General features: G+C 37.9%; 2 protein-coding genes across 2 annotated transcripts; one reads left to right on the plus strand and one right to left on the minus strand.

Annotated features, from left to right (window-relative positions):
- Positions 1-423: 423 nt before the first annotated feature.
- glod4 (glyoxalase domain containing 4) lies at positions 424-4394 on the minus strand. Its single transcript, XM_055196139.2, has 9 exons — positions 4207-4394; positions 3835-3884; positions 1892-2012; positions 1631-1775; positions 1415-1551; positions 1200-1286; positions 980-1093; positions 825-911; positions 424-735 (listed from the first exon to the last, which is right to left on the minus strand). The coding sequence occupies exons 1-9, from the start codon at positions 4294-4296 to the stop codon at positions 670-672; spliced, it is 897 nt and encodes a 298-aa protein (XP_055052114.2). The 5' UTR covers positions 4297-4394; the 3' UTR covers positions 424-669.
- Positions 4395-4573: 179 nt separating this feature from the next.
- Positions 4574-8140, plus strand: mrm3a (mitochondrial rRNA methyltransferase 3a). Its single transcript, XM_055196129.2, has 4 exons — positions 4574-4997; positions 5714-5958; positions 6502-6669; positions 7172-8140. The coding sequence occupies exons 1-4, from the start codon at positions 4597-4599 to the stop codon at positions 7690-7692; spliced, it is 1335 nt and encodes a 444-aa protein (XP_055052104.1). The 5' UTR covers positions 4574-4596; the 3' UTR covers positions 7693-8140.
- The last annotated feature ends 3783 nt before the right edge of the window (positions 8141-11923 follow it).

Raw genomic sequence — 11923 nt, forward strand, 5'->3', positions numbered from 1 at the left:
TTCATAATAAAAGTCTAGCACTAATGAAAAATATACCTTTTCATTTATTATTATGGAACTGATGTGTTACCAAAGATGATTTAGTAATCATTTTCATTTTCAGACAAAAACTTATTTAAAGATGTATAATCTTAAGTGTTATAAACGATTTGCAGTTTTATAACATGGACAGTCAAGTTTATCTCAGGTATAGCTCATCTTGCACTAAAACAATGGCTTTAACCACTGTGTTTGTCCTAGGTTTCTCAAGAATTACAATGCTCATCTCTGGAGGTCAACCAAATAATAAATAATACAAATAAGAAAGGTTTCTGCCTTTTTTCTTTGTCCCTTGGGACGTGACAGGAATTCTGTGAATACTACACATATGAAATAGTCAGTGCTTGTGAAAGTACTTATAATTTATTATTGTCATTTCCAGCAAACATATTTACATATAGAGAAAAATAATATAATTATATTGGCTTAATTTAGTTATTTACACACAATACATATTTATTATATTGGACAGAAGTAGAAACATTCATGTGTTTAGGATTTAAAGAATGCAAAAAAAGTAATATTTTTTTCAGTTTTATAAAACAACTGAATTTAAATTAGAAAACAGTGACGACATTTAGCTGACTGTCTGGACATCTTGATTCTTTTCAAGCAGTCTCAATTATGTCTTTATACTGAAGCTTTCTGTTTGTTGTGTTTGGCAAACCACTCGTCACTTTTATCTGCAGCCATTGCCTGTAAAAAACACCAAGTATAAAACAGCCGAGGGTTAAAAGTACAACATAAGCATTATTTTATCTGGGTAATGTCCAGAGAATCATTACCTTATCCAGTAATTCATTTCCACTGGGGTCCATTGCAGAGAGCTGTCTGAATGCCTCATCTCCCACAAAACATATCTCATGATCATCCTACAAGATCAGAGTCAGCTAAAAATACATTACGCCAAAGATTTAGCATTTAGACCATAAAGACTCACAGGATCTGCAAGAATGACAACTTCCACCGTGGCTTTTCCAGGTGTGTCTAGACTCACGAGCGGGGTGAGGATTTTATGGTTTTCTTTTTTCATTAAGCCCTCAATGTCTGGTAACTGCCAAAATAGGGACTTTTTAATTATAACAAGTAAAACTTGCACTAAAAAGAACAATAAACTTAAATTAAAGCAATTATTGTGAATTTAGTGTGAATTTTCTCACTTGATCTCGGGGGCAAGCAAATGCGATCCTACCAAAAGCAGTTCCATGATCCACTTTGCCTCCAATGTCCTGAAGCTCCAGCTTACACTACAAAAAATTAACACTTTGCTGCATAATTTCCTTGTGAGATATGAGCTTTGAGATCTAGATGAATGGCATGTCCTCAAAATTTAATTATTGCCAAAAATATAATAAATGGATCATTTTAGCCAAACCTGATTATCTGAGAATCCCATCAAGACAGTCTTTTTGTCCTCGTTTTTCTCAATAACTTTCATTCCCAGCAGGGAAGACCAATAATGAACAGAACGTTGCAGATCAGACACAGCGAGGGAAACTTTCTGGACAGGATCTTTACCACGAAAAATATAAAATATATGCACACTTAATTGCTACATTTACCAAACACACAAATGTGCTAATATACCCACCACAGTTTGGCTGATCTTTGTCTATAAGGTAAAAGCGATATCCTCCTGGAGCTTCTGTCATGTACAGGGAATCTCCAACTGGAGTAAGATTCCAGCCTAACCTCTTTGCATTACTCACAGCCTGACTAGACTGCAAAGTTAAACCCTAACAATGCATAGTGAGAATATAAGTCAAGACTTAAGAGTGCCTGATTTACATCCTGACACTTATTTCACAGAAAATGTATTTTATATACAGTCATTTCAAATAATTTTTTTTACCAAAAAGTCATTTCCAAGGCGGTATTCACCCACTCCGTAATTATAAGTCAACTCTGCAACGAAGTGGTCATCTTCTGGTCCAAATCCCACCATGGTTTTACTCCACTTTCCATCATATGGACTAAAAACATGCATGCAACACAAAATAACACAGCAATGTTAAGATTGGTCATATATTTGTATTACAGAGTGTTAATTAGGTTGTTCTATTCATTCAGTACACGGCTCTCTGGAATGCTTGATTCTGATTGGTCAGTCGCAACGTGTTGAGATCTGTTATGCAACGGTCCAGACAACTCAGATTTAGGATATTTCCCACCTCAACCTGGAAACAATGTCTGAAACGGCACTCTATTGTTGTAAGTTGTAATATTAAAGGGAACCTATTTAATTGGTAAAACAACGCTATTTTGTGTATTTGGTATAATACAATGTGTTTGTGTGGTTTATGGTTAAAAACACACTACTTTCAACATACCGTACATTTTTGTAGCTCCAGGTTTCCCTCTCTTCCTGAAACGCACTGTATCATGTTCAAAACTCATCGATTTGAAAAGCGGCAAGTCCCTGATTGTAAAATCGTGAATCAGATAATTGGTGCTCTTTAATGTTACAATTTTTTTTAATGGTGCTTAAAGGCATAGATATGTATATAAAGGCTAGATGGCTCGTCCGCGCTGCTGGCCAATTGAGTGCAACGTCCGCATTTTGGCGGCCATCTTACGACAGGGCGCTCGCTCACTCGTAGCATTGAGTCTTAATGATGCAGGTACTTTTAAATGACCATAACTTGCTTAATTTTTTACCGATTTTCAAACGGTTTGGTTTGTTATAAACGTCAAAGATGTACCTATGACACTGCATACCTATACTAAAAATAAAAAATAAATTCATGAAACATGTTAAAGCATCCAGAATTATAGCCACGTTAATAACGTTTGTAAAAACCCAAACCGTTTGAAAATCGGTAGAAAATTGAGCAAGTTATGGTCATTTAAAAGTACCTGCACCATTAAACTCAATGCTACGAGTGAGCGAGCGCCCTGTTGTAAGATGGCCGCCAGGTGATGCCGTTAGGGACTCCGCCTTGAGCAATCTAGCCTTTATAAACATATCTATGCTTAAAGGTACAGTGTGTAAATTTTAGCAGCATCTAGTGGTGAGGTTGCGAATTGCAACCAACGGCTCAGTCCACTTCTCACCCATCGCTTTTGAAACGCATAGAGAAGCTACGATAGCCACCACCAAAAAAAAGTGTCATCATCTGAGACAACTTAGTAAAAAAGTTTGTCAGTTAAGGGCTTCTGGAGAAACATGGCGGAACAAAATGGCGACTTCCACGTAAGGGGACCCTCAGTGTATGTACAATTTGTACATAGTGTATTGTCTCATTCTAAGGTAATAAAAACATAACGGTTCATTATAAAATGGTCTGAATAAACCCCTAAAAATATAGTTTTGTATATTATTTTGCATTTCTGTCAAGAGATCCTTTTAAAAATTACACACTGCACATCTAATTCAGAAATTAATCCCAAATTTGAGGTAGGAAATACCCTAATTCCAAGTCATTAACTGGTACTACTTATAAGATATACACATGTATCCTCAGCTAACCAAAATTTTTGTTTGCTGGGATGTACACGCACATACTCCTTTCCCATGCCAGGTTTGAATTTGTAACAAATGACTTTAAAATCTATATTTCGTGTCTAATTATTTACTGACATGTTTTTAATAACAACTGGTGTAATGCTGAAACAGCACCCCTGCCAGATTATACCCCCCCCCCTCCTACCACGGTTGGGGTTAGAATTAGGCATGGTGGTGGGGTTAAAAATCAGGCGGCAGTTTCAACGAGAGGGGGCATAATCTGGCAGGGGTGCTGTTTTCAGCACTACACCAAGTGGATGTAGTACAAATTTAAATGTAAGTTAACTAACCCATTGCAGGTCGCCTTGCAGCCCTCCTCAAATTCTTCATGACGCAGAACCTGTAAAATAAAGTTTGTTTTGTTTATGCATCTGGATTTTCAGTCTGTATACATAGAAAGAAACATGCGACGTTACATCATCAACTGCCTTGTAGTATTCCTGTAGCTCAATTGGTAGCGCACAATGTTAGAAACACAAAGGCCATGGGTTCGATTCCCTGAAAACACCCTCCCTGATACAACAATCATGTGAATGCATTAGAAGTCGATACCGAAAAACCGTCTGTTGAATGCATAAATGTAAATATCTAATCTGCAGGAGGCAAAGTCCCAAAGGGTTTCGAAAAAAAATGACAGTATTTTTGGGAGACAGCTCTCCTACCTTCATTCCTAAGACATCTCTGTAAAAAGTGGCAGTTTTGGTCCTATCTCCTACTTTAAACACAAAATGCAGAGCTCTTCTAAGTCCCATTATAATGTTTAAAAGACTTTTGCTGTAGAAATACGATCATAACAGACATTTGCGTGTCTTCCGATCGATTGCTCTGGCCTTCAACAAACAGACGAAACCAATTTTTATTTAAACTTTTATGTGCATTTTTATTTCAGCATTTATAATTGAAATAATATGTATAAGAACACAATTTCACACATTAAACATCTGATATTGTAAATCAGAATCAACTATTTATTATTTTTAAACTGATTTATTATTTCCCCGTTATGCCGTGGTACAGTCCATTTGCCGATGACGTAGTAACTGTCATAAAACATGGCAGCGCTCATGTACAACGTGAGCCGTGGATGTGTTATTTTAAGGGAACATTGTTTGTTATTAAGAGGGTATAACCAAATCTTTGTGGATTCGAGGAGGTATGCCCGAGCTCTTCGCCGGAGACCCGTGTCTGTTCTATATCCAAATGGCGAGCGAGAAACACGAATTAAGTCAAATGAACCAGCTAATAAAAGCAATCACGAGAAGCTCTTAAGAGACAGTGTTATAAAGACTGACAAAAGGGTTGGTGGTAAATACACTAAGGAGAAAATAACAGAGGCAGTTGTCAACAAGAAGTATAGTAGTCGTGTGTATGTAGACGAGTCTGCGCACACTACCAAAGACAAACTTTGTGGACTGCGCTTCGAAAAGGCCCCTGCAGGGGATAACAGACTCGCGTAAGTACATGAGCTGTCAGAGCATGCAGATAAGTATTGATGGAGAATGAAAAATTGTAGATTATACTTAATAGTACTACGGTTCTTGATTGCGGGTAGATGTGGTGCGTTCGCTCGTCTAAAAACATGCACACGTGAGTATTACCAAAGTATTACTGCGCCACTGCGTCTGTGTTGCTTGGCAACTAGAACCACATTGCTTTGCGGAAGAATATTTTTTAAACAATATCTTTATTTTCTTTGTGTTTATTTTATGAAACTTGTAATAATATTAATAATTGTATATAATTTTTATCGATAGGAATTTTCACAGTTAACATTGTTGCAAAGCAGCTTACAGAAGGCACAATGTAGAATTTACATGCACAGACAAATCAAAAATTCAAAATCAATAGGCTTTATGCCCAGCTGCACTACTTCCTGAACTTCAGCCAGCTCCTTGTTTCCTGTCTGCCATTATTGGACAAACTGATTAATCCAGGTGTGCCTGACCTCAGTTGTCAGAACAACAATAATCAGACACACTTGGATTAATTAGTTTGTCCAGTAATGGCAGACAGGAAACAAGGAGCTGGCTGAAGTTCAGGAAGTACTTCAGCTGGGCATAAAGCCTATTGAGTCTGTGTAAGTACGATAACATACGTTGTTATCAATCACAGGTCAAATATAGATCTACAATTAAAAACCAGACCTCAGATATTTCAATATCTCCTCAGGCATGTGGCCAGTGTTGGGCACTCCAGAGCATTTCGTGATAAGGAAGGTAAGGTGTTGCTGGAGGGGAGGCGTCTGATCTGTGATGCTCTTGCTGCTGGTGCATCTCCTCAGATGATCTTCTTCAGTTCACTGGAGCGACTACAAGAACTCCCTCTAGATAAACTACAGCAGGCCAAACTAATCAAAGTCAAGTATGAAGACATGAAGACCTGGTCTGACCTGGTCACTCCACAAGGTGTTATTGGTCAGTGGACGAATTTCACACACCCTACTCAAACACAAACACTATTAATTGTGAGCATTCCTGATTTTGCCATGTGAGAAATGTTCCTAGATCAATATCATTGTTGACCCTGACAAAACATTCCAATAACAGATCAGATTTGAGGATTGCGGGCCATGGGAAGTTTAGGCTTACCCCATTGTTCTTCACCTAGCATTTCCCTCAGATTTTAGGCACAAGCTGTGGTTTGGGGCAAAAATGTGCAGTTTTGGGTGTGTCCTTCAAATGCAAATTAGCTAATCTCTGCACTAAATGGCAATGCTGTGGTTGGCTAGTGCAGATTAAGGGGTGGTATTTCCCCTTCTGACATCACAAGGGGAGCCAAATTCCAATAACCTATTTTTTCACATGCTTGCAGAGAATGGTTTGCGTAAACTAAGTTACTGGGTTGTTGTTGTTTTTTTTACACATTTTCTATGTTGATAGAAGCACTTGGGACACAATTATAGCACTTAAACATGGAAAAAAATCTGATTTTCATGATATGTCTCCTTTAACTTGCAGCCATATTTTCAAAACCCGATGCCTCTCGTCTGGCATTTCCAAAGGATGCGAGACTTCAGTCGGTTCCTTTGTTCCTAATATGTGACAATATGCGGGACGCTGGGAACATTGGGACAATCTTACGGTGTGCCGCAGCTGCAGGCTGTGACCGTGTTCTCCTAACTAAAGGTACAGTATGTTAATAACTGTATAGCATATGATTTGCCAAAAGAGAGAATGGAAAGAGATCATTTACATATTTATTATAACTAAACTAGTTTTTTTATTATAACATGCATTATGTACTACTATTAATTATACCACAGGGTTGTATATGCTTTATTCTGATTGGTTGAGAAATGTTCCACGAGTGTGCATTATTTTTCAATAACTGCACACCTGACCTGTCAAATATCTTTAAAATTACCATCAGAGCAATGTCTGTGGTAACCGAGCAGAATAATTGACTCCGGTCCTTTGAATTATTTGATTAATTTCACTACACGTCGTGCCGCATTACCACCTTGGGTGTGCATCATTTCCGAATAATTCAACAGTCCGTCGTCAATTATTCCTTACATAAGTTTAAATTTGTTTGATGCTAACTAAGTTTAATTTGTTCAGTACTTGTCTGCACAATAATAAAGTTAACTAATAGTTATGCTGTTCACATCAAACATTGTTTTTTCAGGTTGTGTGGATGCTTGGGAACCAAAGGTTCTACGTGCAGCAATGGGAGCTCATTTCCGCCTCCCCGTCTTTCCTAATTTAGATTGGGATGACATTTCCAACCACTTGCCCACGGATGTGACCGTTCACGTAGCAGATACCTTTAATAGTTTTCCAAAAAACCCTGCATCTGAGGCAAATCCAAAACCAGAAAATGGCAGTTCAGATGAATACACTGAAAGCGACTCTGATGTGGAATCAGATGATGAACTTTTACTGCCACGTGTGAAGCATCAGGTGTACTATGAGAGGTGGGCTCAGAAAAACGCAGCACTAGTGATTGGTGGAGAAACGCACGGATTAAGTATGGAGGCACTACGATTGGCTGAGAAAACGGAGGGTAGAAGACTCTTTGTGCCAATGGCTGCAGGAGTACAGAGTCTGAACTCTGCGATGGCTGCTAGTATACTGCTGTTTGAAGGCAGGAGGCAACTTCTGTTGTTAGGAAATAGAAAAAAGAGATCACAGAAAAGACAGATTTAAATTATACTAAGGCCTGGTTTCACAGACAAGGCTTAAATAGTTAAATTAGTTAAATTAAGATTGAAGTTTAAGCACCTTTTATAAACATGCCTTAGGAAAAAGATGTTACTGGTGTGTATCTTGAGACAAATGAATGGCACTGGCTTATTTTTGTTTTTATTTTAGTTGGACAGCTCCAACATGTGTCTTAGTATAGGACTAGCCTTAAGCCTTGTCTGTGAAACCAGGGGTATGTGTTTTTTCTTGAATAAAATGTATGAAAGACATCAACAATACTGCCCAGTATTCTTATCGTGATCATTTTGCAATGCACCATTGGGGAAAATTGGATGGAAAGTAAAGAAACCCTGACAATTAAAGTTATGCACTTGCCTTTTATCAGTTTGACCATGTAAAACTTTGAAATCAAAATTGTGAGAACAAAAACATTAAAATATACAATATAATCCCTAGGGTGGTCCTTATAATGGGTCAATTTTTTTTTAAATGTTCAACACTCACCCCCTAAATGTGTTACGATATCAACAAAACACACTGTGCAAAATGTTAAATTGTTCCTATAATATCTAAAGGTTGCTCAACGCCTTTGAATATTTCCGGAATCGCATTTTTGCAAAAACTCTTACCATTTAAAAACGCACAACACACATTAAATTTGCTTCAGGTTAACTTTGTTTCAGTTATTTCAGTCTCTTCTGATCCGAGTAACCATATAGCGGACTTGCTTCGTGTTCATTCAGCCATTGTCTCAGTGTATATGATCTATTGTGCTTCATTCACATTAAAGCTTTCTTGCTTTGAAAGACATATCACAACTAAAACAGGAGTTTTAATCACATGGAGCATGGTCAAATAAGTCCATTGGTGCCATAAGTATATATTATTAAAGGCGTGGTGGTATTTCATGCATTCTGACGTATTAACACAGTTATAGAGTTGTTTCATCATGCTAAACGTAGGCAAAGTGTCAAAAAAGCAATTGGGCGTGTTACAGAGTATTTCTGTGCCGAATGCACTTCGCCAGGGTTCCTACAAGTTTCGGAAAGTTTTATTTCAATTAAGGGTCCAGCTGATGTTTCAGGAATTTCTATAGACGGTTTCATCGGACGCACGTGATACACGTCTGGATCCGAACCTTACTTCCGGTTTCGTTTTTTTAATCGTCTGACTTGCTAAACTGATCTCTTGAACAAATGCCTCGTCGAAAATAACAAATGTTTTGGTTTCCTAGGTAATCTATGTGGTTTTTTTTGCTTGTTATATAAATAAACTACGTTTAAAGAACTTTGTTGCTATTTATTCTTAGCGGAGTTTACCGGAAGTTAGTGCGGACCACGACAGCCGCTTGTTTATGTTGTTACTGCTGAAACCGTCTAAACGTATCACTTCTTTATATGGGCACTTCCCCTGGAAAACCCCGCCCTCCGATCAATCAGCAGGAGACGCTAGAACTTGCAAACATCACATCACGCGACACAGCTTTGTTTAATTTCAAAACTCAACAATGTCACGAAAGAAGAAGTGTGTTTTTGGATGTAAGGAGAATAAAGCCAGCCTTATGAAAACAATGGATATAGTTTATTATCCGGGGTAGCAGCGGAGTTTTGCTTGTGTGGTTAATGCACAGGATTTCATTGAAAAGTCCCAACCGGGTCACGAGTTGCATGCGGTAAGTAATACTTCTGTCTTATGTTGGAAATAGGCACGTGCCTGTTATATAAATGACACAAACATGTAATGAATAATAAGTTAAACAGTGTTGTATAGTGTTGCATGACTCGTACTCGCTCCACCTGCGGTAGTAACTCCTCCTTCTCTTAATTTTTTTTGTACGTTATCGGAAAGATTCTGTAAAGCTAATCTTTCTTTTTTAATTCTGATTAAACTAAAGACTCTTCGGAGATATAAATGATGTAATACTACTCTATAGGAATTCCAGATTAATATCAGAAGTGCAGAAACAGCGTGTGCTATGTGAGCTTTAAACAATTATACATGCTAGCACAAAGTATCACATAATACGCAAATGTGTTAAACTTCAAAGGTCTTGAGCAACCTCTAAATAAGAATTAATATTGAAAAAATGTGCCCATTTTTTACATTTAATTATTTTTTCAAACAAATTGGTGGGGTGAGAGCCTGAACTTTTAAAAGTTGAAAAATAAGGACCACCCTAATAATCCCGTTGGTAGCCTTATTTTTCTAAAAGGGATACTCCAGCCAGATAGCAAAATACCACATTACTTATCCCCAAGCAAACCGAGACACACATGTCCATCATCCCCCAGACAAACACATTTGGAGTTATTTTAGTAAATGTCCTTGCTCTTTCGAGCTTTATAATGGTAAAAAACAGGGATCCGGGAACAACAACTTACTTTAAACCCAAAAAAGTGCATTAATCCTCCACAGAGGTAATCCACACGGCTCCAAGGGGTCAACAAAGGTCTTCTGCGGGTCTCTCGTGAATCACGTAAAATATGGATATTTTTCTCACAAAATCGGATTGATTGCCCGCAGAGGACCTTTATTGACCCCTTGGAGCTTTGTCAAGTACTTCTGTGAGGGATGAATGCACTTCATTGAGTTTCAAATTCAGAAGTTTTTCTATCGTTGTAGGCTTGGAAAAGTGAGGACATTTGCTAGAACGGCTCCGGGTGTTTTTGTCTGGGGGATGACGGACATGTGTGTCTCGGTTTGCTTGAGGGTGAGTAAATCATTGGGTAATTTTGATATTTGGCGGGAGTATCCCTTTAACCCTCAATCGGTCCTTGGGGTCAATATGACCCCAAACGACATTTCATTGGTTAACAAAAAAGGTTCCCTTCATCTCAGAGATGTAAAACTTTGTGACTTTTCATAAATAATCTATCTTTACATGCACAAAAAAACTGGGCTTGATTCGGTTGTTCTAAAGGTATGTACATTTTTTTTTATCAATCTGTCCCTTGGGGTCAATATGACCCCAATTGAAAGTGAATGGGAAATGCAAAATTTTTTACTTTTTTTTCCATTTGTCAAAAAATAAATATCAATAAATCCAGCATAAATCTGAAAATTTTGACACAGAAATGAAGGCCTGGTACTTGTGCACAAATGCAATGCAAAAAACACATGCTCACACAAACACACACAAATACACACACACACAGGGATGACTGCCACAGAGAGCATTTGTGTGGAATTTGGCAAATAAAATCAGTCACAAATGCAGAAAATAACACATAAAGGGGTGTGACATAATGCACACACATGTACACTCACAAACACGCTCACGCACGCACGCACGCACGCACGCACACACACACACACACACACACACGCACACACACACACACACACACACGCTCTTTCTCTCTCCTTCTCATGCACACTCTCTCACACACACTCTCTCTCTCTCTCTCTCTCTCTCTCACACACACACATACAAACCCACACACGCACACACAAACACATACAAACACACGCAGACAAACGCACACACGCATGACTACCACAGAGAACATTTTTATAAAATTTGGCTAATAAAATCAGTCACAAATGTAGAAAAAGGATACAAAGGGGTGTAACCTAATGCACGCACATGTACACTCTCTCTCTCACACACACAAACACACACACACACACACACACACACACACACACACACACAAACACAGACACACTCACATGCTCTCTCCCTCTGCCCCTCACACACATTCTCTCAAGCACACATGCTGGCTCTCTCTTTCTTTCTCTCTCTCTCTCTCTCTCTCTCTCTCACACACACACACACACACACACACACATGCGTGCACACACACACACACAAACACAGTCAAATTTCTATGGCATTTTGTAAAAACAGACATTTCAAAATGCATCAAAAACTATAAAAAAATTACTATTTGACATAATATTTATTTTTATTATCCTTTCTAATGTTTATATAAACATAAATTTACAAAATGTATCACAAAAGTAATGATTTGAGCAGTTGTCCATATCCAGGAAAATGAATGGGTCTCTATGGGAATCTGCCGGTCTAAATGATTTAATTCCTACACTGTAATTCTCTTATGTTTTTTTCTAAAAACCGATGCCTGAATTCAACACCCCACACCTATATTAATATCTAAAAACAATTTAAATCAAATTTAGATAATAATTTATGTGAATTTTCATAAAAATTTGATATTTTTCAGGAAAGCCAATTGTGTAGTTGAGGATTTTAGTGGTAAACAGGTACAAA

Source organism: Misgurnus anguillicaudatus, chromosome 24 (assembly GCF_027580225.2).
Source record: "Misgurnus anguillicaudatus chromosome 24, ASM2758022v2, whole genome shotgun sequence".
In the NCBI taxonomy this organism is placed as follows: Eukaryota; Metazoa; Chordata; class Actinopteri; order Cypriniformes; family Cobitidae; genus Misgurnus; species Misgurnus anguillicaudatus.

What these genes read in the sequence shown, in the direction of transcription:
- glod4 (XM_055196139.2), bottom strand. Translation starts at nt 4,296, where the DNA reads ATGGGACTTAGAAGAGCTCTGCATTTTGTGTTTAAAGTAGGAGATAGG. An exon ending in CAAAGATCAGCCAAACTGTG is followed by an intron (nt 1,552 to 1,630) that starts GTGGGTATATTA and finishes TTCGTGGTAAAG; the next exon opens with ATCCTGTCCAGAAAGTTTCC. An exon ending in TTGTCATTCTTGCAGATCCT is followed by an intron (nt 912 to 979) that starts GTGAGTCTTTAT and finishes CTGATCTTGTAG; the next exon opens with GATGATCATGAGATATGTTT.
- mrm3a (XM_055196129.2), top strand. Translation starts at nt 4,597, where the DNA reads ATGGCAGCGCTCATGTACAACGTGAGCCGTGGATGTGTTATTTTAAGG. An exon ending in GCAGGGGATAACAGACTCGC is followed by an intron (nt 4,998 to 5,713) that starts GTAAGTACATGA and finishes ATATCTCCTCAG; the next exon opens with GCATGTGGCCAGTGTTGGGC. An exon ending in CCGTGTTCTCCTAACTAAAG is followed by an intron (nt 6,670 to 7,171) that starts GTACAGTATGTT and finishes TTGTTTTTTCAG; the next exon opens with GTTGTGTGGATGCTTGGGAA.